Source organism: Ovis aries, chromosome 10 (genome assembly GCF_016772045.2).
Source record: "Ovis aries strain OAR_USU_Benz2616 breed Rambouillet chromosome 10, ARS-UI_Ramb_v3.0, whole genome shotgun sequence".
In the NCBI taxonomy this organism is placed as follows: domain Eukaryota; kingdom Metazoa; phylum Chordata; class Mammalia; order Artiodactyla; family Bovidae; genus Ovis; species Ovis aries.
In genome coordinates, this window is record NC_056063.1 from 25,193,212 (window position 1) to 25,220,459 (window position 27,248).

Here is a 27,248-nt window from a genome sequence, read left to right on the forward strand (position 1 = left end):
GGTTCAATCCCTGGGTCAGAAAGATCCCCTGCAGGAGGAAGTGGCAACTCACTCCAGTATTCTTGCATGGAAAATTTCATGGACAGAGGAGCCTGGGGAGGCTGCTGTCCATGGGGTCATGAAGAGTCAGACACAAGTGAGCACACACAGACAAGATAAAGAAAGGCAGTCAGTACTTGCAGTGGTTTGATGAGGTCTCTGAATATTCAGATGTGGAGTGAATACAGGGGTCAGTGAGCTCTGTTGTAATAAAAGGAGTGGTACTAGAAATCGTCTCATACAAACTAGAGATGTTTAGGCACGGCTTTGAAGTCAAAGAATGAATAAGGAAAAACTAGTGTGCTCTGCTTGCCATTGAGGGCAGGGTTGTAGTGCAGTCAGCAGACTGAAAAATGATGTGTAGACTTTGAACACTGAGAATTGTTGTTTGTTCCCGGGAGATTTGTGTGTGAGTGTATGCTACACACACACACATACACACACAGAGGGTTCTAAGAGCTGCCCACTGGTGACCAGGAAGAAAGAGCACAGCTGTCCTCTCAGGGGGCAGCCTGAAGAGAGCCCTGGGAGCCCCAGAGCTCCCGTCGGACTCTTCCCTTTCAGCCTCCCCCACCCATCCCCTGGAACCACCCCCCGTCCCCTCCACGCACCCTGTTCTGTCCTGAGTTACTCAGGCCCTGGGAAATGCAGTGCTGAAGTGTGAGTTCTGTATGCTCTGCCAGGTAGGAGGGATCTTAGAGGGTTTCCTGAAGGACAGGGGACCTGGTGTTGGTTTGAAGTGGCAGCCTTGGGTTGGGGAACAGCAGACCTTAGGCAGCACGTCTGCTGCTGCTGCTAAGTTGCTTCAGTCGTGTCTGACTCTGTGCGACCCCATAGACGGCAGCCCACCAGGCTCCCCCGTCCCTGGGATTCTCCAGGCAAGAACACTGGAGTGGGTTGCCATTTCCTTCTCCAGAGGCAGCACGTCTAAACACTGGCATTTTGCTTGGAGAATGTTTGATTTTCATTCACTGGTTCATTCATATGCTATTGTTTTCTTTTGGATTGTGGGAATAATCTAGTTAGAATACCGTGAAAAACATTTTCTGTCATTTGATAAATCTCGTCGGTGACCCCCATTCTCTAACCTAGTCTGTTATAGGCACACAAACTTGTGAAACAGGTGCTTTTCTCACATCCCTCTTCCCGAGAGCCCAATGTGATGACAGCAGTTTTCCACCGGGGAGGGTGGCCTGGAGTTCAGCCGCTCCCTCATGGGTGGGACTGTGAGCTGTGTGTGGGGGGAAGGGGACACTTCTCTCAGAGAAACAGCTGCTACTTAGGCAGTAGTCCAGAGGGAAGACCTCCCTGGCTGGTCTCCACAAATATGCTCAGGCAATATGTGTGACCCTGAGCTTCCGTGGTGGCTCAGATGGTAAAGAATTTGCCTGCAATGCAGGAGACCCATGTTCAATCCCTGGATCAGGAAGATCCCCTGGACAAGAGCATGGCTATGCACTCCAGGATTCTTGCCTGGAGAATCCCATGGACAGAGGAGCCTGGCAGGCTATACTCCGTGGGGTCTCAAAGCATTTGACACAGCTGAGCGACTAACACTTTGACTTTCCTCTGCCACAGTGTATCTCATTGACCATGAGCATCACCCAGGGTCCTTGTTAAAAATACCGGTTCTCTGGCTCCCTCCTGAGATCTGGACTGTGGCCTGGGAATATTTCCTGAATAGTTCCCAATCATCCAGGTGATTCTTCTGATCAGGGACTTTTGGAACTCACTGCCCCAGAGGGAGGGGATCCTTCAGGGGTGGGGGGAGGCTGGCATTTTGACCACTCTTTATTGATCCTGCTTCAGCGAGGACTTGAAGGAAAAGCCTTCCCGGGAGAGAAGCTTGTGGACTGCCTCACTGAGAACAAACAATGAAAGAGCCAGGCTTCCAGTGGGCTTGATTTCTTTATTTATAAACCAGTCTTCCAACCTTCCTGAACTTAAATTCATCTCAGGTTGTAGAGTCTGTTATCCTGACAAGTTGGGAGTGACAGACCCTATTTTATGTCTTTGAATGTTGCTCCCAAACACCAACCTTGAGAGCTGGCACCATCATGGAGGGGGGTTGGGAAGGGAGGGGTGTGCATGAAAATTTAAAAAAAAAAAAGTTTTAGTCCTAGAAGCCTTTAGATCTCTTCCAGAAGGAAAGAGTGTAAAGTTATCCCCTTAGAACAGATCATTCGCGATTATACGGTCATGTGGCAAATTTGCTCCTTTATTTTTTAAAATCAGTTCATCCGAGTCCTTTTTACCTTGGTAACCAAAATAGCACAAGATTGATCAAAGAGCAAAAGTGATGATATAGATGCCTCTGTAATCCTGTGCAGCTTTCACACAACTCTTAATTGGGAAGGGTGTGAATATATATATGTATATATTATATATTCTATGTTGTGTACACACACACACACACACACACACACAGAATGCTAATAATGGTCTAAAATAGCAGTTTTTCCAGTCCAGCATTTATACTATATAATAACATTGTAACACACTGCTGTGCTTTAAATGACAGCAGAGGAGAAATTTTCACTCATTATACATTTTAGGGCTGCAACTCTGTGCAACTCTGTGTTTGGGGAGATTTTTGATACATAAACCTTCCGATATGGTCAGATTTCAGTGAGGCTTATGGATTAAAAAAAAAAACAAAAAACTTGATCCTCAATGTGAATTTGCATCTCTCTCAGAATTTTATAATGACAAAGGTATGCCCTGTAAAAATGGTGCATTCTTTACCCCACTCCAGTTCTGGATAGAGATGCCACGCAACCAAACCAAAGGATGGCTTGAAGGCCCCACCACTTCAGATTATTAAATATTTTGGATAAGAAGTGTCCAGTTGCCCTGGGCAGCTGGGGCCAGGCTGATGCAGGGGCTTTGCAGAATGAATACATTCAGTGTTTACACCGTGGACCACTGATTTCAAAAATTATATTAAAATTCTTACTCTTAAGAAGCTGCAAAGTAGCAAAGCTACTCTTTGCTTGCTTTGTTAGTTCTTTGAGGGCAACCTGAGTCCCTCCATATTCCATGTCTATGCTCTCCAGAGTGCCTCCTTTCATGCACAAAGCCCCCGAGTTCAAGTGTGCTTGGCTGACCACAGGATAGCAGCCCCCTACCCAATGTGAGTGTTTATAATTTTAAACATAAATCCACATCCTGGAGTCCTAACGTAGAGTATTATGCTAATATACAACAATGAATTATCAGAGACATGTAACATTCACAGAGTATATAACAACATAACTATTTAGCAATGGAGTCTTCTAAGTTTTGCAATCTAATGTGAGTGAACAGACATCTAACATCTTGGGAGTTAATATAATTCTGCACTGAGCTTATGAAGACTGTGATACTGAATAAAAGAACATACTTTCACAACCACAAGGAGTTATTACTGTGCAAAATACAACTAAATGATTATTTTCCGTATGTATGATTCCCAGATGGAAATTATGGATACAAAATAAAAATTTCCAGTGTCTGTTCTGGTGCCTGTCTTAGGAATAGCAACAGCAATTATCACAAAGAATTCCACAAACATAGAGTCATTAAGACTATAACATAAGTAGGAAAAAAAAACCCCAAAAGCAGAAATATGTTACAAATGGCATCATAACACATATTTGTCTTGCTATTAAAAGTTAAAGTCTTCCAGAACTTCTCCATATATACCTTAATTCATCAATAAATGTGATTTTCATTGGTTAAAGTGAAATGAAATAAAACACAGCATATTTTTGCCTCTGGCTGTAGAGATGTTATACATGAAATCCAAATTGATTTTTTTTTTAAACTTGGTGTTTTCCACTTTATCTTTTAAATATGTAAAATATCTTCTACTGCTGGCTCCGTTGGTTTCATGGTTTTGTAAGAGAAACAGAAGTGCAGAGCCCTGACCCAGCTTCCTCTGCGAGGCCGCCTCAGGTGAGTTCAGCCTCAGGTGTCCAGCAGGGTGGCCTGCCCCACCAAGAAGCCAGCTGCAGGTTCATCAAGTGGTCTGGGTGAAATTCCTCACCATGCAAGCATTTCTGTCAGCATCAACTCCTACATTCACAACAAAAAGCATCACGAACAGAAAAAGAAATCAGGGCTGAAGGAGGAGGAGAACCAGGTCTAATTGGTGAAAAGGAACAAAATGGGCATTTCTTTCCTGAGGTGCCTGCTTCCTGTGATACTTCCCCTGAGGGAAAGCTTCAGCAGCCACGGCACTGAAAGATTCTTCCATTTTCTTCAGGAGGAAAGGTTCGAAAAAGTGGACCTTTGCGAGGAAATACTGCAGACTTCCAAGTTGGTGAAAGAACTCCCAGCGTCGCTTGGATACTCCGGGTAGGAGGAACTGGAGGAGATGATATTTTTGAGCCTCTGGAGGGCGATGATTAAAAGCAGGAGCAGGAAGGCTAACAGGCTGAGGAATATGGACACATAGATGTAGACATTTGACAGGTGGCCCGAGGACGGGTCCACCGATGTGGACAGGGATGTGGGAAACAGCTGGAGGAAAGTCCCGTTCTCCACACTCCCCGAGAATGCAGAGGGGGAGTCAGGTGCAGACATCGTTACGGAAGGTCACAGAATGCAGTGGATGAAAAGTCAGTTTCACACAGGGCTTAAAAGGGACAGAACCAGCATTCCTTCTGCTGTGATAGCATCAGCAAGCACTGAGGCACAGCAGAGCTTCTCAGTTTCCAAGCAAAGGCAGCAGGTACCAGGTGTCCATTGACACTGCAAAAACAAAGACAAAAAACCCCAGACAACTGAGTGCGTTATTCAGAAAGAAGTCACACTGACTCTCATTTCCAGTTTTCATTTCAGCATGGCTTACTTATAAAATCCATCAGGGAGGGGTAAAAATGAAATCACTTTCCCAGGAACAAGTAATGTTCCTGACTTTATGTTACAAATGATGATATAAAAATGCACTTTTATTTGATCTCATAGTACCCTAGGTGCCAGGTTTCTCCAAAATAAAAAGGAAAGTACATTTCTGGTGTGTTCCATCTGCTGAGATTTCAACAGATGCTCCAAGCCTGCTCTGAGAATAGGACCCCAAAAGTTAGCTGCAAACCTTCCTCCTCCAGAAAATGAATTCCCTGCACTGTCCAGCCCACTAGCACAACTTTTTTTGACCAGTATTTCCTTCTAGCATGCTTTGGAGAATCACTGCATGTGTAAGCTTGCCTTTCATATTTGCTGACTTGTTTATAAAAGCGTGTCTCTCTGGGATTGGTGCCATTCCTGTATATGTGCTCCTTTCAGGTCTACCTCTGTGCTCTGTTCTGCATATTTTAGGCAACGAATAGAAAACCTTTAGATTGATAAAAGCTGGATTTCCTTTTAATAATAGAAAGAGTACTGGGTTTGCTCTTAAGAGCCGTAAGTTTGAGGCCTGAATTCTCCTTTATCTTAAATTGCCTAGCTTCTGAGCTTCATTTTTCTCATCTGTAAAATAGTATAGTACTGCCCCCACTGCACACTGTGTTATGCAGGGATCAAGGTAATAGACAGGGAAGCACTCTGTGAATTGTTAAAATTGGGCCAAAATGAGCTCAGTGTGTGTGTGCATGGTGGGGGGAGGTTCATCTGTGTGTGGGGCTTATGTGTATGTGTTGTGTGTGTGGGGTATGTGTGTGTGTGGGTATATGTGGTGTGTGTGTGTGGGGTGAGGGGTGTGATGTGTATGGGTGTGTGTGTGGGTGTACGTGTGGTATGTGTGTATGTTTGTATGGTATGGTGTGTGTGGGATGTGGGGTATATAAGGGGGGTATGGGTGTAGTGTGGTGTGTGTGTGTGTGTGTGTGTGTGTGTGTGTGTGTATGTGTGGTGTGTGAGGGGGGAGGTGCGTGTGTATATGTGTGATGTGTGTGAATGCGTGCAGGGAAAGAAATGCTCTTGGCCATGTTCCCCCTCCTTATGTGGTCCCTGTGAGGAACGCCAGAAACAAAGTGGACGGAGCCAGGCAGGCATCCTGGGAGGGAAGGTGTGTGATTCTGCAGGCTCCAGGTGTGGGTGTGTGTGTGGGTGTGGTGTGTCTCTACCGCCCTCGCATCCGTGACTGGAGAAGTCCCAGCCAGCTTCTGCCTAGTCCGTGTGGGGGCGAGGGAAGCAGCCTGAGGGAGAACGGTCCCTCTGATGGATGACTCTCTTTCCTCAAATCCGGCAAAGATGCTCTTCCTAGCTCTTTATGGCATTGGACCATTTGGTTGTAAATTTCCAGATTTCCTGGCATCAGAGGTAGTAAAATGCTGATGCAAAAAACATCCTCTGTACCCTGACTTTCCCTTTCCCTAACCTCTGCCTGCATTTTACCTTGACAACTTGCCTTTCCTTCCATTCCTCAAATCTAATTAAGTGACTGATTCCTTGAGGGGCTAACAGTGGCCGCTGTGGCTGTGGCTGAGCGGCACTAATGATCCCCAAGAAGGAGGGACCCTCTGAGAGGGCTGCCCTGGCGGCAGTCAAGCCAGCTAACAATCTCAGTGACTCCTCAGAGGAGGCCATGGGACAAGCTCTTAGTATTTCCTAAAATAATGAGACTCCCACTCCTCATTACACTTTGGTGATTTTAATTCCATTAGGCTGCTATAGGCTCCTAAGGATCCTTTGGAAAAAAAAAAAAAAAAAGACAGAATCACAGTGGGAATGCAAACGGGTTCCACTGATCTGGTAGTAATACCATGCCTTATACAGCAGAAAAGTGCCCTAGCCATTCATCTGTAGGGAAAATAGCAGCATCTCAGAGACAGCATCCTGGAGAAGGGAACGGCTGCCCACTCCAGTATTCTGGCCTGGAGAATTCCATGGACTGTATAGTCCATGGGGTCACAAACAGTCAGACATGACTGAGCGACTTTCACTCCCAGGCAGCATGGTGCATAGGAAAGAATCGTGTGAACTGAATGGAAAGAAATATTCAAGATGTTCTGATAAGACCTCCTAAGTCTAGCTGAGGAAACTAAGGACAAAGATGCTGCCTTGCATCGATATGACAAAAATAAAAGTATCTAATTAGAAGATAAGTGAGGACTTCCACCTTTTATACCATCCAGTCTCAATTTACCTATCCTTTGGTAGTAATGATTTTATGCCTTCTTTTTCTGGCATCGGTAAGAAGGTAGGGGCTGTGCATTTTGTGTTCACACAAACTAGTCTGTAGGAGAGGCAGAGCAGGAATTATTATTCCCATTTTGCAGATGAGGAAACTGATCAACAAAGAAACTGTGATTTACTCAGGGTTCACAGCTAGTCAGTAACAGAGGACAGAGAGGAACCCATGCCTGAACTGTGTTCTTAACTTTTCCTCAACTGTGGTAGGAAGAGAAAATGATGACACTCAGTTAATTCCTACCTGCCACTTTGGACAAGTTCACAGTTCAGTCTTGATATTTGTTTTCCCATCTGTCCAATGATACCTTTTCTATCTCTCCACAAGCTCCTAAGTTAGGATGTGACACTGTGTCCAAAATCATGCTTTGAAAATAAAAAAAGGCCATCCAAGTAAAAGACCAGTAGATACACGTCTTTCTCAATCCCTCGAAGAACTAGAGGGAATTCCAGGTCTCTGCTAGTCCAATAATTCTGACACGTACAGGTCATACATTCAGCTGAAATTGACTGAGTTTTCTGAAACCACCTTTGCTACTCAGCTCTGTATCATTTTCTGGAGGTGGGTTTGGAGGCACCAAATCAGTCACTGGCAATTCAATGATAGAGCTCACAACTGGCTGCTAGACCAGTTGCTAAATCCAAGGTATCTATTTACAATGTAAATATTCCAAGAGTACTTTTCACCTCCTGAAGATCACCTTCTTTGAGGCAAAAGCCCATTGTGAGCCTCAAATGTCTATGGAAGAGTTTATGGCAACTGAGGCTGAGAATATTTGGGGAAAATGTCCGACCTTCCAAGTGACCTTGGGAGGTAATGGTAGAAATGAACAGATGACAACTTGCATCCTCATTCAACATTTCACAATTAAATATCTTCTCTAAATATCCTTCCCCCAATATTTTAGATTTACTATTACTTTCAGAATACTACCTAATTTAAAATGACAGATCTACAAACTTCATTTCACTCTTCTACTCAGAAACAATAGAGAGTACACACTGTTAGAATCATTTTAACTTGATGACATCACTTCTCATTTTCTTATAGACGTCTTAAAAATGGATAACTCCTCTTTCTCTCTGGTGAATATTTTGAGTCTGTGTGTAATGCTGAGGATGACCCAGAGTGTATGTGTTCAGTCACTGAGCAGTGTGAATGAGGCTGTAGGTGGTACTGTGGAAACAAAATCAAACAAGTGTGTTTCAAGATGCTGCTTCTTGGGCTGTTTCTCCCAAACAGATTAGGTTCAAAGGAAAAAAGAAAGCGATTTCATCTGAAATGCATAGCCTCGACCCATCCAGGGGCAGCGAGAGCAGACTATCCTTTCACGTAGCACCTAAATCCATGTGAGGATTGCGATGCTTTTTTTTTCTCTGACCCGTTCTCAGAAAGTTGTGGGGTTTTTTTGTTTGTTTTGTTTTGGTTTTTTTTTTTTTTTTTTTTTGAGGAAGTAAGAGGAGACAGATCGCATTGTAAATGAAGATCTAGGGAGATGTTTCAGTTCATGATCAGCCAGCTATCCCTTTTGTCTCTTGGAATAAAAAAAAGTGCTGGGAAGAAGTCTACAAATGGCAGTCACCTCCTGAAGCGAGGAAGGATGGGTGTGTAATCTCACCGTGAGTCCAGTGGGGTGGGGAGTCAGAGGAACCGCACAGCTAAGGCAGACCTGGTGGAGGGGGGGCGGGCCTTTGTTGCCTGTCACTTAGGGCCCAGCCTCTGTGACTCCTCGGAAAGAACAGAAGCTTTCCTTCCCATGGGCTGATTATGAGGACTGTGAAGCTCTGCAGGAACAGAGCATACTCTCTGGTGTGTGTACCTTCCTGCTTGGTGAAAGGAAGAAGATTCGATAAGCCCTCCTCTCTGAGTGCTCTCCTGGATGCACTGCAAGACCCCTGGGCAGCCAGCTTGTGGGAGGGGCCTCTGCCAGGGTCTTGACTTGTACAATATAGTGGTGGATTAAACCCAGCCTACCGTCAGCCTCCAATCTGGCACAGCAGTCTCTGAGTTTCTGACCTTTATTTAAATACATTTCTATGTGAATAGCAACTCTGTGAAAGGTGTTGTTGTTGTTGTTGTCGTGGAAAACTGGGACAAGCTGCTTTGTTCCCTTGTGGACATTATTCAGAGTGCCCTAGCAGTTAGGACGTTGAATCAACAGTTCACTGCTGTGTCATTCCCCAAAAGGTGGGCCTCCCAAACCATTAGCAACAATTTGCTACAGTATTAACATGCATGGTAAAGGCTCTTTCCAGGTCTACAAATGTAAACTGTAATCGTATAATGTAATGAATAGTTTTAGATGATATATTTGATCTCTTTCTTTGTAGGACATGTAGAAACTACCATTTCCAGAATCTGGAGGGGAACTTATGTCTTAGCACAGTTGTTTTTAGTTCTACTTAGAAAAGAACATGTTTTATATAGGACCTTGAATTTTCCTTTACAATTTGCATGATTTTCTTTTCTCTTAATGCTTTTTCTTCACCTAGTGCCCATTTAGGTCATGCTAGGTAAGAGAAGGTAGGTGCTGACAATACATACTTGCCACCCACTGCAAGTAAAGATTTAAATGTAAATCTTCACTTGCAGTCAATGGCAAACACTTACCCCTGGGCTTGCAATAATGAAAATAAAGTTCATTATATTACTACTAACCTTATTCAAAGCTGATTAAGCCCATCCTTGCAGGCATGCTAAGTCACTGCAATTGTCTGACTTTGTAACCTCACGGACTGTAGCCCACCAGGCTCCTCCGTCCATACATAAGGTGAAGTCGCTCAGTCGTGTCCGACTCTTTGCAACCCTGTGGACTGTAACCTACTAGGCTTCTCCATCCATGGGATTCTCCAGGCAAGAATACTGGAGTGGATTGCCATTTCCTTCTCCAGGGGATCTTCCCAACCCAGGGATCGAACCCAGGTCTCCCGCATTGGAGGCAGACGCTTTAACCTCTGAGCCACCAGGGACGCCCATATATTTGCTTATTTGAGAACTGCTCCTGCTTAGTCAGTATAGTGCTTTGGGAGAAGAATTTTGTGTGAAAATTAGTGGAATCTCATTATGATTCCCTGTGTCAGCACAATAAAAAATAAAACCAAGTAAAGAAAAAAACTGAGTCTATCTGCTATTCAATGTGGAGTTAGAGAGCCATTTCATGAAAAGAAATGTGGAGAGATGAAGTTTCTGAATAACGTCCTGGAATTCATGGTCTGGTCTGGATGCATGTGTGCTAAGTCCCTTCAGTCGCGTCCGACTCTTTGCGACCCTAGGGACTGTAACCCCCCAGGCCCCTCTGTCCATGGAATTCTCCAGGCAAGAATACTAAAGTGGGTTGCTACGCCCTCCTCCAGGGGATCTTCCCAGCCCAGGGATGGAACCTGCATCTCTTCTGTCTCCTGCATTGGCAGGCGGGTTCTTTACCACTAGCAATACCTGGGAAGCTCCCCCGGACTGGATAATGGCAGCCAGAAAATGAAAAGGAACAGCCCTCTTTGTCTGTAGTTCAAAAGAATGATGAGAAAATGTAATCAGAACTTTTTCATAGTACTCTGGTGAAAATTAAAGAAATGTTGGAGTAACAGCTTAGTATCTGTGATTTATTTTCAAAACTAGTTTCTAGGGTGGGTCATTAGGTGGCTTTGGATTCAGTCCAATTCCTTATTATCTCTCTTTACCTCGGTGATGGCTTTTATCTCTCTGGATTAGCCTCCGGCTCAGTAAAATATTTCCTCAGCAAAATAATTAAATTATTTCCAGAATACTTCTATGTTAGGCTAGTTATTTTGTGCAGATTCTTTAAAAATTAGTTATCCACATAAGGTATAATTCACAGAATATTCAGAATATACCTTTCTTGATATGCAAAACTGTATAGATTGAATGAAATTAAAAAATAAAAATAAAAACACAAGAAACTATTTCAAAAGGAGACAGGAAACTAAATGTTTTGACCATCTATCTTGTACAGCCTCAAAAGCAATCATAGATATGAGTTCCCTTGCATCTATAGCACTGTTTTCCTGGGGAAATCAAACTATTATTTGTAATAAAGATTGGCTACATTCTTGTGAACAATTTTATGCCAAAATTTCTGCCTTAGTAAGAATAATCTATTTTAAAATGATACTCCCTTAGGAAAAAGAGAATTTAAGTGGATAATTTTCTGGACAGTGATGCATGATGCATGCATTCTCAGTCGTGTCTGACTCTTTGCGACCCTATGGACTATAGGCTGCCAGGCTCCTTTGTCAATGGAATTTTCCAGGCAAGAATACTGGAGTGGGTTGTCATTTCCTCCTCCAGGGGCTCTTCCTGACCCAGGGATCAAACCCAAGTTTCTTTCACCTCCTGCATTGGCAGGCGTATTCTTTACTACTGTGCCACCTGAGAAGCCCCCATTTTCTGGATTAAAAAGGTCAAATATAAAACCAGTTTTAGGCATAGTATTTTTGTGATTTTTTAATGATGTTTAGAAAAGACCAAGAAGGGGTCTACCCTGCACTCTGGGAAGACTGGACCTATCTATGTTGTTAACACAATGAATCAAGTCAAAATGAGAAAAGTGGCAACTTAAAGGCTGAAGGAAGCAGGAACTGGTTCAGAAGTAGCAGAACATGATAGTCACTTTCAGGGAGCAGGAAAAAAAGGTTATTGGCTGAACACTTGATTTAAAGCAAAAGCAAACAGTCGGAGAAATAATGACTTGAAGATCACAGGCAAGGTTGAAATGAATCAGTGTGAAGAAAGATGGTAAGAAGCAAGATTGACCTTTCAAGATGTTACAGAATTTTTAATGGGAACTTTGAGGTGCAACTCCCTTCCTCCACTCAGCTCTGATCATTTCCAATTTTTTAGAAGAATATTAAGAAAAAAATATATTTTTTAAATTCTTGGAGCAACTAGTATACAAAAAAGGTTCCTTTTTTTTTAATTTTTAATTTTATTTTTGCTGCCCGAGGACTTTGTCTAGTTGTTGTGTGAAGGCGTTCTCTAGCTGTGGTGAGCAGGCTGTAGAATACAGGCTCAGCAGCTGCGGCGCGTGGGCTTAGTTGCTCTGGGGCATGTGGAATCCTCCCAGGCCAGGGATCAAACTTGTGTCCCCTGCATTGCAGGGTGGATTCTTAACCACTGGACAACCAGGGGAACCTGCTTGCTTATTTTTAATAAGACGAGACATGTTTTAAAAATTTTTCAACCATGCTCTGATTGGAGAATGGCATTTCCTCCTTTCCCATTGCCTTTTATTCTATCTCCACAATTAAAATAACTTGTATTAAGTTTAGTTTTTGTCCAGTCAGGAAATGCTCCTAACAGTCTTCTTATGGAGTATGATATTTGGAAAGATTTTGTTCTTGTAAACTTAATTTTGCAATTGCCATAAATCACTTTTTTAAACCTTTATAGGAGACCACAAGGTATTCCCGGTCGACTCTCTCAGGCCTCAGGGGCCTTCGAGTGCCCCTAAAACTACTCTAAGGAGACAGGGAAGAGCTTGGAAATATGGGATTTCTATAAGCTTTGATAAAGTCCACCCTAAATTTAAGCAGATTCCTCTGACGTAGGCAACTATGGGCCCCTGGGACCATGCAGCATAAGAAGCAAGTGAGTGAGCTCGTACAGCTCCTGACCAGTGCCACTCTTTATTCTCTTGTTCCCATTGTTATTTTCCTTTTTAAATACACTTTCTTCTGTTTGTGACTAACCTGATCCCTCTTTCTCTACATTTCCTTCCATCTCCCATAGGTATCTAGGCTAATGTGTTCAATGAAAACTTTTCTGACGGAATATGCTTCTGTATATGTCAATTATTGTTTTGTGTATACGTTATCTTGTAATTTTTCATCTGTCTTGTAAGTTTTCAGCTTATAAGAATGGATATACAGTAAATGTTTTATTCACTTCATAAATTAAACCCCAAGCTTAATCTTCCATTAAAATATCTTGGTAATTGAGGCATATGGAAGACAGAAAGATAAATTATCTAATATATCCACTTCTAAAATTTGCACCTAAGAATATGCCAAAACCTAACAAACCATTCTCTTATCTATAAAAATCACATGTACAGGTACAATTTGAGAAAAAAAAAAGTGATGATATAGGTTGTTTGAAAAGAACTTCAGTATCAGCAAGTTAATTAAACAGGCCATGATTTATTTATATTTCTCTGTTGACAACTATAGTCATGTATTTGTTTAAACTAAGATGCTTTATAGCCTCTTCTTAGAAATGGACTAGAATATGACAAGTATGTGTGTTTTAAGTCCTGCATTTCCCAGCAAGGACTCAAGCTCACAGAGTCTTCCATCTGATGACATTTTCAACAAAGCATTTACTTGAATTAATAAACCATCGCCCCTCATAATACAACTACAAATAGAACCTCAGTTGATTACATAGTGTGTACATTGCCCAACCCTCCTGGATATTAGCCCAGGGCTTAGCATAATTCATACATATGGATTCTACTAAATACATTCTCTCATTATTCCAGTCCTCCATGGCTGAGAGTCAACGTATGATGATGCTTTCCACAGAATGGGTATTTAAAAATAATAATGCTTGGTAATTGGCAGCTTAGGCAGGCTAAGTTTTGGCTACAACCAGTTTTGGCTGTATTACATTATTTAGTATTCAGCTGAATACTCAGAGAAGAAAAAGTAGGATGCAGATGTCGAGATTTATCCTCTAATGCAATGAAAGATCCTTGGACCCATTAAAAGAAAAAATAGCTTTGTTATAAAGGACATTATTATGACAACTGGGGAAATTTGGGCATAGACTCTACATTGGATAACTGCATTGTAGAAATATTAAATTTCCTAAGTGTGATATAGGACAATGTTCTGGTTATTAGGAAATACATGTACAAAGTAAAATATCACAGTAGCAGCAACTGACCTTCAAATGGTCAGCCAAAATAAAAAAAAAATAAGTACACACACCCATACAGAAAGAAAAGATGATGAAACAAATATGTTAAAATATTAGCAACTGATTAGTTAAAGGATATGTAGGTGTCCACTGTTATTATTCTCATAGTTTTTCAGTAGGATTGGTGATCTTTAACATAGAAGTTACATGGTTTATCCCCAAGGGTATTAAGAAAATATATTTGGTATAATATGCAGTAAGTCAGTAAAAATGTTAGAAGCTTCTAAATAAATACAGTGATTAAGCCTGACTTTTCAGTGGGCTTTGGAGAAGTTCAAATATTTGCTGCACCATCAGCTTATGATGCCCAGAGGTACAAGAAGTAAAGTCTCAGAGAATGAGAGAGAGGAGGTTTAATCCTCCTAGGGAACTAGATCTATAGTGGCAGGACAGGCTGCCTGAACACCAGGAATGGTGACTGGCCAGCCAGCCTTGCTCATGACTTCACTCCACCACCACTCACTGGTCTGAATCTCTGTCTGGACCTCCAGATGAACGTAAGATGCTCGATGTTCATCTTACATCATCAGTCATCCTCAGAGGCAGCCCAGGATATCTTTCCTGCACTTTAAATACCCAGTCAAAGGGAGGGGCTTTGTAGGTATCCTGATTCAAGAAAGAGTAGTTTTCTTTTTTAAAATAATTGAGATATAATTGACGTATAGCTTCCCAGGTAGTTCATTGGTAAAGAATCTGCCTGCCAATGTAGGAGACTCAGGTTTGATCCTTGGGAGGGGAAGATCCACTGGAGGAGGAAATGACAACCCCTTCCAGTATTCTTGCCTGGGAAATCCCATGAACAAAGGAGCCTGGTGGGCTATAGTTTATGGGGTCGCAAAGAGTCAGACACGACTGGGCAACTGAGCATGCATTACTCTTTAGTAGAGCAGCAGTAACTGACATATAACATGGTATTAGTTTTTGGGTGTACAACAATGGTTAGATATTTGTATATTGCAAAAGGATCACTACAAGAAGATAATATATGTCACCACCCACAGGTGTAATTTTTTCTTATGATGAGAACTTTTAAGATATTAGCAACTTTAAATATACAATGCAGTAGTATTAACTACAGTCAACATGACAAATGTTATATCCCCGTGACTTACTTATTTTATAACTGGAAGTCTGTACCTTTTGACCACCTTCACACATTTCACACACCTCCCGCCAACCAACTTGTTCTATGAGCTTGCTTTTGTGTTCTTTAGATTCTACATATAAGTGAGATTGTGTGAATTTGTTTTTTGGTCTGACTTGTTTCACTTAGTATAATGCCCTCAAGATCCAAGAGAGAGTCATTTTCTATTGAGGGCTAGTGTGTTGGCAGGCTCTGGGGAAGGTCACTGAGACTCCCAATAGCCAATGAGGTCCAGGTTCCACACAGGGCCCATAGGAAACACAGAAGCAAATAAACTTAGCAAAAGTGGGAGACTTGATTTAGGCATCAAGCATTGGTCTTCAAACTCCCAAGTTCAGCAGATCAAAGAACTCATGCTTCCTGCAACTCAAATCTAGCAGCCACCTCCCTAATTGCTCTGGTTTGGGTGAGTCCTCTATTGTGGCAAGTGGAATAAACCCAAATATGTGAACTCTCTTACAGTTCAGGGTCTGCATGTTTTAAAATAGGAGCCAATAAACAATTTTTAAAGAATGAAACTGCTGCTTCTGCTGTTGCTGCTAAGCTGCTTCAGTCGTGTCCGACTCTGTGTGACCCCATAGATGGCAGCCCATCAGGATCCCCCATCCCTAGGATTCTCCAGGCAAGAACACTGGAGTGGGTTGCCATTTCCTTCTCCAGTGCATGAAAGTGAAAAGTGAAAGTGAAGTCACTCAGTTGTGTCCAACTCTTAGCGACCCCATGGACTGTAGCCTACCAGTCTCCTCCAACCATGGGATTTTCCAGGCAAGAGTACTGGGGTGGGGTGCCATTGCCTTCTCCGAAGAATAAAACTAGTCATTAAGAAATGCAGCTGCAAATTTTTTTTAATATGGAGCATTGATATTAATAGTGCTTTTCTTCAGTCATAAGCCATCATATGACTGAGGCTCCAGGTAGGTATCCTAAATTGATGAGTACCAGATGAGTCAGATTTTAGGCAGAGGTTACATAAAACACCAACCGTATAAGGAGACAAAGTGCCCTCTCATGGCTCTGAAATTACTCTTCTACCAGGATTCCCAAGTTCACCAGGGAAGGCAGGAGACAGAAATGAGGACAGTGTGTCCTTCATCAGGAAAGCATGTTCCCTCAAGAAACTTCCCATGGTCCTGCTAATCCTCTGTGTAAACAGAGTGGCAGAGCTTGCCTTGATATTCTCTCATTCATCCTTCCTCTCTCTCTCTCAGGCAGCACAGTATACTCAAAAGTCTGGCTAACAAAAAGAATGTCTATGTGTTCCTTGTACCATGCAGCACCATAATATGGCAGACTATCAAATGTAGAGGAAATCAAGTCCCTGGCAGCCTGTTATTTGAGATAACAACCCAGGACCAGAATTTGTCAAAGGCAGTATACAAGCAATAAACAAATGTAGGCTCAAATGCTCCCAGAATGTATTTCATTTTTAAAAATGGGAAGAGGTCAAATTGAAAAATAATTAGTCATTATTTGTAGAAAACAGACTACCACACTGATGGCCTATATAAAAGACTTATACATTCTTTTAAAAGTACAAATAAATATGGCTTTACTCATGAAAATTACGAGTATCTTTTATACAAGATTTAACAGACTTTGGCTTTGTCCTTTATGAAGGTTGAGCTCTCCACTTCACCCTTTAAGGTTGTGTGCTTTGTGTTCTTTTATTAAGGTCGTAGGAATACCCTTAATCAGAAGCACACATTCACACAGCACTCATTTCTGTTATATCTAAGTGCTTTTTTATTGCAGTGTATGTGCACTGGATGTAGAGGCAACGTCGTGCCAGAAGAGTGGTGACAAGTAGCAGGGGGTGGTGCAAGGATCCCCAAGTCATTGTGGAATGAAAGGAGGTCTTCAGAGTGACAGGCAGAGGAAGCTGCATCTGACATGCTTGTGTAGGAGAAAGGATGTCTAGTCAAACGAGTTTGGAAAAACAGTAACACAGTGAATGACAGCAGCTGATGTGTATTTAATAAAAAGCATATACTGCTGCTGCTGCTGCTGCTAAGGCACTTCAGTTGTGTCCGACTCTGCGTCCGACTCTGTGCGACCCCATAGACGGCAGCCCACCAGGCCTGTGTGTGTGTGTGTGTGTGTGTGTGTGTGTGTGTGTGTGTATGGTACAAGGGTATTTTCTTTAATCTTCACAACTCTGTACTATAGTTATTATTATCCCTTAGCCTGCTTTAACTAATGAGAAAATTAAGGATCAGAGAATTCAAAAGCTTGCCCAAGGTTACCCAGCCACTTAAGAGGCCAGACTGGAATTCAAATCTATATCCCCATGTCTCCAAATTTTATGTTCATTCCATTTCTTCTCTCCAGGGAGACTGAAGATAAAGGAGGAATAAATTTGAGACCCGTGGTCATCAGTGATCCTCACGTGTTTCTGCTGTCCTTTCCTCTGTCCAGGCATGTTGTAAGGCTGCATGTTTCCACCCCTTCTGAAACTAGGGTGGCCACATGACTTGTTTGGATCAGTAAAATTTGCGGAAAATTTTGTGTCACTTGTGGGTATAAAATGTAAGACTACACGTGAGATTTGCCACATGCCTTCCCTCTGCTCCAATAACTGTGTGAATTTGCTTCTCTTGTGGCTTAGCTGATAACGACTCTGCCTGCAATGCAGGAGACCTGGGTTTGATCCCCGGGTTGGGAAGATCCTCTGGAGAAGGGAAGGGCCACCCACTCCAGTATTCTGGCCTGGAGAATTCCATGGACTGTATAGTCCATGGGGTCACAAAGCGTTGGACACAGCTGAGGAACTTTCACTTTCACCTCTCTTTCATATGTGAGATTTGCCACACGCCTTCCCTCTGCTGCAATAACTGTGGGTTTGGGCCAGCTTCTGCCAATCTGGGTTCCTGGGTGACCAAAGCCAGTGCATTTACCCCTTGCTGGTTGTGTGAGCACTTAGTGTGAACAATAGACTTCTGTTGTTTTAAGCCGCTGAGATTACTCGCTTATTTTGTACTGTAGCATAATCTACCTTCTACTGACTAACTCACTGTGACAGCAGAGGTTATGATGGTATATAAGAAACTGACTTTAAAGCAGTCAAATTCTGAATAATGGAGAGCTGCATGAATTACTATATATTATATTAAAACTCTCTTTAGGCACTGCTAAGAAAGAAGGTTGTAAAGCATGTTTTTGGTTAGCTTTAATTTCAGACAAGAGTGAGGTTTAAAGGAATGAGAGTGAGCTACTGATACAGCTACACACATTCCCTGACAAGCTGGAGCATTCAGTTCAGTTCAGTTCAGTTCAGTTGCCCAGTCATGTCTGACTCTTTGCGACCCCATGGATAGCAGCACACCAGGCTTCCCTGTCCATCACCAACTCCTGGAGTTTACTCAAACATATGTCCATCGAGTCAGTGATGCCATCCAACCATCTCATCCTCTGTTGTCCCCTTCTCCTCCTGTCTTCAATCTTTCCCAGCATCAGGGTCTTTTCCAGTGAGTCAGTTCTTCACATCAGGTGGCCAAAGTATTGGGAGTTTCAGCTTCAGCATCAGTCCTTTCAATGAATATTCAGGACTGATTTCCTTTAGGGTGCATGAAGAGGTGCTATTGTATATGGACAGTCCTGCTCAGCTGTCACTTTAACCTGAACAAATGGTGTCAAGAGGGACTAAAGTGAAAGTGAAAGTCACTCAGTCATGTCCAACTCTTTGCGACTCCATAGACTGTATAGTCCATGGAATTCTCCAGGCCAGAATACTGGAGTGGTAGCCTTTCCCTTCTCCAGGGGATCTTCCCAACCCAGGGATCAAACCCAGGTCTCCTGCATTGCAGGCGGATTCTTTACCAGCTGAGCCACCAGGGAAGCCCAAGAATACTGGAGTGGGTAGCCTATCCCTTCTCCAGCGGATCTTCTGGACCCAGGAATTGAACAGAGTCTCCTGCATTGCAGGCAGATTCTTTACCAACTGAGCTAAGAGGGAAGCCCTCAAGAGGGACTAGGGGAGAGACAATAAAGACATGAAGACTAACTCAAGACCCCTAATGGATTAAACAATTCATTATACAAATAATGGGATAGTGGTAGTGACTTTGGTTAAGAAAACTATTCTTTGATATAATCAATGATTCACTCAGCAACTTGTTAACCATGTTCTATGTAAGGTAAGGTGATAAAATATTACTATATGTGCATGAGTCTTAATGCACATGCATATTTTTATAGTGACCATCTTGATTAAAAATTCTAAAAAACCTTTCTTATATTACCCACTTTATATGTCCCTTGTTACATAGCCACATGCTACTTTTCCAGTCTCATTTTTCTCTTGTCCCTGAGAATGGTGTTCCAGGCATATCAAACTATTATAGATTCCCCACATATTTTGAATTCTTATATTTAATTCTTATATTTGTATGTCTTCTCCCAACTCCACCCCAAATGCAATTTGTTCATCCTTTAAGACTCTGCAAACCTTCCTGCCTCTGCCTCATCTGATAATTCACTCATAATATAAATCCCTACCTATTTTTCTCTAAGCAAATTTCTAGCTCCTCCTTCTGTATTCTCAGGATACTTTCTATACCATTCTACAATAGCATTTCTCACATTTTATTATACTTGTTATATTTGTTGACCCACTGTTCTGCTTTGATAGACTATGTACTCTTAGAACAGAGGACTAATCTTTCTATCTATGAATCAGCAATCTCTATTATAAAGATGCTCAATAAGTATTTGAAGGAATGAAGGAATCAAAGGATAAAAGAAATGAGAAACTTGAAGCTTCTTGGAGAGGTAGTTTCTATCTATTCTACTTTTGGATTCACAATAATATTTATTGAATGAAGGAATAAACGATCTTATATTAAATCATACTGATTAGGCAAAGGGTAGCTATTCAATAGTAAAAAAAAAATGATGAACATGACCTAAATTTATAAATATTTTAGTTAGGGCAATAAAATGAATAGTTCATGCTCCAGACAAAACTTGAACCATACTTTTATCAAGCAATTGTGTCTCTCAACAATATTCAACAAAGATTTTATTGAGTTTCCTGTCCACCAGGATAATGGAGGAATCTGCTGTCAACACTGGAATATATTATCATGAACGTAGTTGAGTGGCTGGAATGAATGTATTCTGAAGAGCACAATAAAAATCAAAAGGGAGTTTACCATAGTGAATCAGTGAAGATGTGACTGGACATGGAAACAGGATGCATTGTTTTTTTAAAATGTAAAGTTAAAGTCTATGATAATCCCATTCTTTGAAAATTACCAAGTCTCATACAATCACAGTCCTTGTCTCTCTGCTCATCCGTGGAAGTAAAAAGGGTCAAGGGCAATACGCTGATCACTGTAGGGAAGGGTATTATAACTAGTGCATACAGGAACACCATGTTTTATCGTGCTATTAGTCACTCTATCTCAAAGTTAAATACACCTTCCCCTCAAAAAAAAAAAAAAAAGAAAGAAAGCAATTTCAATAGAAAATGAGTACAGGAAGAGAAAATGTTTACATTTTTACAAAATTTCTCAATTTAACTACAAAGCCCACCTTAGAGATCAGTGCTACTATTCGAATAGCCACTTGACTCCCTCAGGAATAGGTGGGTTACGAGTCCTTGTGAGAAGAGGAACTTCAAAGCACTGCTTCCTTCATCAAGAAGGTTTTACTACCAAAAAATCATCCAAACTAAAAAGTGTGCTTTCATGCCTTATTTGATTTATATTCTGGCTCCAGTTCCCATCTCTCCTGGTGAATGAGTAATTAACAGTTCAAGTGCTGGTGCGTGAACTGTACTTTGAGTAGCACTTCATCTCAATTGCAGCCATGGTAATGTGGGCAGTGACCTCCCCAGCAGTATTGTGTTAGGAAACTGATCCAGACTTCCGCTTCTTAGAAAATAATAAAAGGGATGACAACAGTGGAGCACAAAAGAAGCAAATATTTTCTCTTCTCATTCACTGAACTAACTTAAGACACTTTTCATGCATCTAACGCATTCCTTCTTTCCTATGTTACTCTCAATATTGACTTTCCTCTATGAAAGGAAAGTTATATGTATTTAATTATACATTAAAGGATACTTTTTTTTTAATAGAATCAAGGAGTTGTAAGTCCTTAAAAATCAAGAAACTGATGTCTCTGAAAGTTAAGTGAATTTTGAAGGTTATTGATTATACTCCTAATGGAAAAAGAAGGCAGAAGACAGACAGAAGCTACAAAATGAGAGCCTAGGACTCCTTTTCCAATTTTAAATCCAACTAACTCAGCTGGGCTGGGTGGCCAACAATAGGAAATCAGATGAAAAACAAGTTAGTCAATTTCTTCTGTTATCCAGAGGTTAATTCATGATATAAATTGAAATATGTGCCAGGCACGGTCCAATGGATAAATATAAGATCAAACTTGATAGAAATGATTAAGTGATGAGAACAGAATGAAGGATTTTGGAAACTAATTCAGTTGAACCAGGCCACCTTTGTTGAAAAGGAATCTTTGAAGGTCTGAAAAGCATCAATCAATATTATATTGTCAATCTAAATGGCATGGTGCCCATAATCTAGCACTTGAATCATGAAAACTAAGGTCAAAAGCTCACCAACGACTTTCTCATGAGGAATTGTTAGAATAATCAATTGGTCGCCAAGGCATGTGAGGGGCATGAGGGGATGGTATTGGTAAATATTTTATTTTTTGACCTGGGTTCCATCTGCATGGGTGTGTTCAAGTTGAACACAAAAAATCATAAATTATGTACTTATGACTTGTGTACTTTCACTATGAATGTTAAGTAACAATTAAAAAGTACCTTTTTAAGTACAAAAAACATGTTGGGCATATAGAAGATATTCTGGATCACAGTGGGGAATATCTACTACTTGTTGGATGAATTACTGAGTCCTTTATGTTTTACTGAAAAAATGCACAGCATTATAGGTCAATAAGACAAATAATAAATTCTGAGAATTTACCCTATGGGGAAAAATAAGACAAATTTAAAGGGTGCACACACAAAGATGTACTCTGTAGCTGAACACTGGAACTACCAACGAGTCTAGGATTGGTTAAACAAATGATGGCAAGATTGTATAAATAGGGGATTCTGGTATAATCAAAAGAATTATGTTTTCTAACATGGAAAGACGCTGGACATGTCTGGCAAAGTAAAAAAGTAAACTTTAGAGTTGTGCATAGTATGATTCTGTTTTTGTAAAATAATTACCAGCCTGGCTATTGCTGCTTTGCACACACACACACACACACACACACACACACACAATTTTAGTGACATGTAGAAACCAAACCAGACTAAACTAAAGGAGGTAAGAGGTCATGTACCAGGTTGCTAACATATGATTTTGTTAGCAGGTGATATTATGGGTATGTTCACATTCTATTTTGTGCTTGTCTGCATTTGAATGTTGGTACAAGAAAATAAATCTTAATCAGAAAATACAGGTATTTTCATTAAGAAATAGAAATAAAATTTAATAATAACTTACGCAGTAAAATATTACTGATTATGCCCAGAACTCTTTCTCCCCTTCCGTCTTTTCTGTAACGTATATGCTTAACACAACCCTTTAAAGTGGTTCATATGTACCTTTTATTTCAAAGTTTAAGACTCTCAGGCTGAGGCCAGTAAGTCAACCTGCCCAAAAGGATGTGACTGTACTTTCTGTTACAGTTGCATATTACAGCATGTTCTGAATGTTCTGTTTAAGAAATGAGAAGATTAAGTCCCTCTGCTATAATCCGGGTCACGGGAAAAGTGAAAGTGAGTAAGAACCAAGCCAGCATGATTGGCGATAGTTGGTAAATTGCCGGACACATCTGATGAGTACTAGATGGTCATGGCAGAGGAAAGCCGCTGTCTTGGCTACCCCAGGGGTAAGTCTGTCCTCTAAATGTTCCTTGGATGGATATCTTTAGTGTTTGGACTGTGCTTTAAGTCAGCTTCTTGTCTATGTGAGTTTGAAATAGGTTCTTGACAACCACCTATCCTTTCGTTTCCCATCAGAAACTGTATTCAGGTCTGTTACCTTCTTCAGTTACCCTTTTTAACAACTATGATAGGCTTATAATTTCCACACCTGTTCACTACTGTCTATAACAATGTCAGCATCAAAATCAAGCCTGTAATATTGTACAAATAATAAATCTGGACTGACTGAAAAGTGAAAGAAAGTGAAGTCGCTCAGTCGTGTCCGACTCTTCGCGACCCCATGGACTGTAGCCTACCACACTCTCCGTCCATGGGATTTTCCGGGCAAGAATACTGAAGTGGGTTACCATCTCCTGCTCCAGAGGATCTTCCTGACCCAGGGATCGAACCTGGGTTTCCCACATTGTAGGCAGACACTTTACCGTCTGAGCCACCAGGGAAGAAGCCTGATCTCCCATCTTAACACAACTTATGCGTGTATGCTAAGTCACTTCAGTTGTGTCTGACTCTGCAACCCCACGGACTGTAGCCCACCAGGCTCCTCAGGCAAGCATACAGGAGTGGGTTGCCATGCCCATGGGATCTTCCTGACCCAGAGATCGAACCCACATCTCTTATGTCTTCTGCATTGGCAAGCTAGCGCCACCTCGGAGAAGGCGATGGCAACCCATTCCAGTGTTCTTGCCTGGAGAATCCCAGGGACAGGTGAGCCTTGTGGGCTGCCATCTATGGGGTCGCACAGAGTCGGACACGACTGAAGCAACTTAGCAGCAGCGGTGGCAGCGCCACCTGGGAAGCCATTACAACTTCAGTTCAGTTCAGTTCTGTTGCTGAGTCATGTCTAACTGTTTGTGACCCCACGGACTGCAGCACACCAGGCCTCCCTGTCCATCACCAATTCCCGGAGCTTTCTCAAACTCATGTCCATTGAGTCAGTGATGCCATCACAACTCAATAGATGACAGTTTAAAAGTTAAGAACTCAGAAAGTGTTTATGACAGTCTCTCTTGTTCCTGATGTGAATTCAGAGGATTGAAATACTGACACTGTTTTGGCTAGATTGTGCCATTTCATGTTTAGATATACTGTTAAATTGTATATGGCTACTTGACCATTCAGAACCCTCATTTTTTTGTTGCCAAAATTTAGTGTAGACTTAACAATGACTGTGTCTTGGTTCCAAAGGTGAGCATGGATTCTATTCATAGGGAACTCCTGATGGAGTCATTTTGTGTCATGAGATGCAGAACACTTGATCCCACAGAGATATCTACCACAAGTCAGAAGCAGAGGTGCTGAGGCCCTAGAATGTGGCTCAGTAGTCTGCTACCCTGGACCTGAAAAGGCCAGTGGATAAACAGATGTACACTATGTATCTCTTTACATCACAGACATCCAGGAAAATCTGTTGAATTGAACTAACCAGCGGCAGGGAGAACAGAATGGATCTTACCTTCAGTGAGGCTTCTTTAAAGAGAACCATAAAGGTGTGTGTGGTGAGCTCTTCAAAGCGCTTTGCCTTTATGTAGAGGAATCAAAGATAGTAAATAAATAAGCCAAATAAATAATAAGCCTCCAACCCAAACACAGAAATGGAACACTCCACCCATTTTCTGGAACTCACTATTCCCAGACTACTTCTCAAGTTGGCAAACGGTTCCCCATGCCTGATGCCCAGCATTTGAAGGTGACTGGGGCATCCTCTGTGGGGCTGGTGTCGATGCAAGACAGCCTCACTAACACTTCAAAAGGCCATTTATCAATACATTACAGATCAACTGTGTGTGGATTATAGAGGGTGTGCATGTGTGTGTGCGGGGGGAGGGGGGGTGAGGGGGGGGTGCCTTTATACTTAGTAAAACAGTGCCAATATATTTAAGCATGCCTTGGAGCCAAATCACAAATAAGCTAAAACACAGAAGCTAGTTATATATACCTTCTTTTGTCTTTTTAAGGAGGATGTATTGTGCTTAATGCATTAGGGGTTAAACCTTTGAAGAAAAGGGTATCACTTATTTCGCCTCTTTTCCTGTTGATAGGCAACTGTCTTGACAGTGAATCTGGAAAATCGAAAGTGAAAAGCACCTCGAGGGGGGGAAAAAAAAGGCCTTTCTGGGCGTGGTCCCTAAGGTGGGCCCGGGAATGCTCAGGACGTAATCGCCACCTGTTTCCCGCCCTTGGCACCTGTAGTCTGGGCTGACTTAAATGCGAAGGCTGTGAGACGTCCTGCAGCCGTCCGATCCCATTCTCGCCCGCAAAGAACCACCCAAGTGCTTCTGCACATTATTTTCCAAAGAAAATTTTATGAGCAGAGGAAATGAAAGACAGTAAGAAACGGACCCCATCCCTGGAGTCTGACACCAAACCCAGGAACAGCGGGGCCCCAGGCGTCTGGCGGTGGAAAGCAAGCGGGTGCCTGGGACTCAACGAGACGAGTCTGTGAATGGAGAAGTCCGATGCTCCCCGCAGGACTCACCTTCCTCCTCAATTAGAAATCAGACAGTCTGCCCATGGTCCACGGACCTCGTCAGGAAAACGCGGGATTCCAGCGTCTCATGAGATCAGGGAAAACGGGGAGGAAGCTGATGCGTTTTCCAACAAAGACTCGGAAAATCGCGGTTGGGGAACGGCAGCCTGTTCCGCGCCAGTAGAACTTGCTCGGATTTAGCGCCGCCGGGGACCCGTGAAGACGCACGCGAGGCAGGTAAGGTACAACGCGGGCGGTCAGTGTGCGCGCCGCGAGTCCTCAGAAAGGGAGGGTGACCCTAGAAATCCAGGTGGGCGCCCAACAGACACAAACGTGACCGCAGGCACCGCAAAGGCGAGAATAACCTTTTTCGCAAAGGCGAGCGTGCACCCAGAGACACACTCCGCAAAGTGTAGAAGTGCCTGCACTTGAGCGGGGGAATCAGCCCATCTCTGCAGCCGCAGACGCGAGGGCAGTCCTCCCCGGCGCCCCGTGTCCGGGATAGAAGCGGGTCATCCCGGGACCAAGGACACGGTGTCCTACTGTAGCCCCGAGGAGTCGCCCAGAGAATAGGCAGAGACGGGCAGCGGAAGCTGCTCGCCTGCGCGAAGGGGACACATTCGGAGGTGACCAGAACAAGGAGCTCAACCGCTGGGAGCCGGGGAGAGTTGCCGAGGCGGCTCGGGAGGGAGCGGAGCCTCTGGGACCCGAGGCCACCCCAGGAGAGGAGTCGGGCTGCCGGCGTCACAGGGCAAGCCCCCTCCAGCGCTCGGCGCCCCGCGCCTCCGCGGCTCCCACGCCTCTGCCTGAGCTCGCGGGCGGCGTCGGGAGCCCCTCACTGACCTGCGCATCGGGGCGCGCGGATGTCCCCTGCCGGCTCCCGAGCTCGGGGTGGGACGGGCTGCGTCGAGCTCCTCGCGGGCGCTCCGGGTCTCGCCGATCTGCGCAGGAGAAGCGGTCGGCGGGAATGGTGGAGCGCACCGGTGCTGCGCGCGGCTGGGGCGCACGGGCGGACGGCGGGCACAGCGGGAGGCTTTCCTCCGCCCGGCAGCCGCACAGCCAATGGCGGCGAGCGGGGCCCACTCCTCGCCGCCCCCCAGCCGCTGCTCGGGCGGGCACTCTGTGCTAGGACTGGAGCCAGGCTCGGGCAAGGGAGGAGCTTGCGCCAGCGTCGGAAAATCCTGGAGCGGGAGGAGACTTTTGCGCAAGGAACCCCATCTGGGGAAGGCAGATGTGGTGGCCTCAACTTTTGTGCGTGTGTGTGTGTGTGTGTGTGTGTACGCATTGAGGGAGGCGACTGGGGACTTAGGGACCTTTCTCTGCAGGCAAAAGCATCTACTTTCTGACAATGCTTCCCCTCTTTTGTGAATCCCACGCAGCCCCCACTCCAAACCACGAGTCTCGGTGCATTACAGGAAGCCCAGCTCTGAGCTGGGTGGGGGCATCCCCCGGTCCTGTGACGGGCCTCGCCTCAGACCTCTCTCCTCCGGCGTTTCTCTTCCCCCTTCCGAGACCTTTGGCAAATCATCAGATCAATAGGATCTCAAATCATGAGATGAATAGGATTGCAGTTTCCATCACTGACAGGGAGACAGGCAATCGTAGAAATTCCCTACTGGGC

The 27,248-nt window shown here is 43.2% G+C and overlaps 2 protein-coding genes across 5 annotated transcripts in view; one reads left to right on the forward strand and one right to left on the reverse strand.

Moving 5' to 3' along the window:
* Positions 1–2,239: 2,239 nt before the first annotated feature.
* Positions 2,240–27,226, reverse strand: SERTM1 (serine rich and transmembrane domain containing 1). 4 transcript variants are annotated; one of them, XR_009595118.1, is made up of 4 exons: positions 26,471–26,599; positions 25,097–25,220; positions 24,614–24,679; positions 2,240–4,773 (listed from the first exon to the last, which is right to left on the reverse strand). XR_009595118.1 is itself a non-coding variant. In XM_042255136.2 (4 exons), the coding sequence occupies exon 4, from the start codon at positions 4,603–4,605 to the stop codon at positions 4,282–4,284; it is 324 nt and encodes a 107-aa protein (XP_042111070.1). In that variant the 5' UTR covers positions 4,606–4,773; positions 24,614–24,679; positions 25,097–25,220; positions 25,637–25,750; the 3' UTR covers positions 2,240–4,281. The 4 variants fall into 4 exon arrangements, 2 of the variants coding, with proteins under 2 accessions (XP_042111070.1, XP_042111068.1); XR_009595119.1 differs by lacking the exon at positions 26,471–26,599 and adding an exon at positions 25,637–25,745 and having other exon boundaries at positions 25,097–25,151; XM_042255136.2 differs by lacking the exon at positions 26,471–26,599 and adding an exon at positions 25,637–25,750.
* The window catches only part of SPART (spartin), a 290,314-nt gene continuing 288,536 nt past the window's right edge, over positions 25,471–27,248 (forward strand). The window contains exon 1 of the mRNA XM_060394045.1: positions 25,471–25,864. The gene's annotated coding sequence lies outside the window, so the exon portion shown is untranslated. The remainder of the gene's footprint in view (positions 25,865–27,248) is intronic.

What these genes read in the sequence shown, in the direction of transcription:
- SERTM1 (XM_042255134.2), bottom strand. Translation starts at nt 26,912, where the DNA reads ATGCGTACACACACACACACACACACACACGCACAAAAGTTGAGGCCA. An exon ending in CCGCGCGCCCCGATGCGCAG is followed by an intron (nt 25,926 to 26,470) that starts GTCAGTGAGGGG and finishes CTGGATTTCTAG; the next exon opens with GGTCACCCTCCCTTTCTGAG.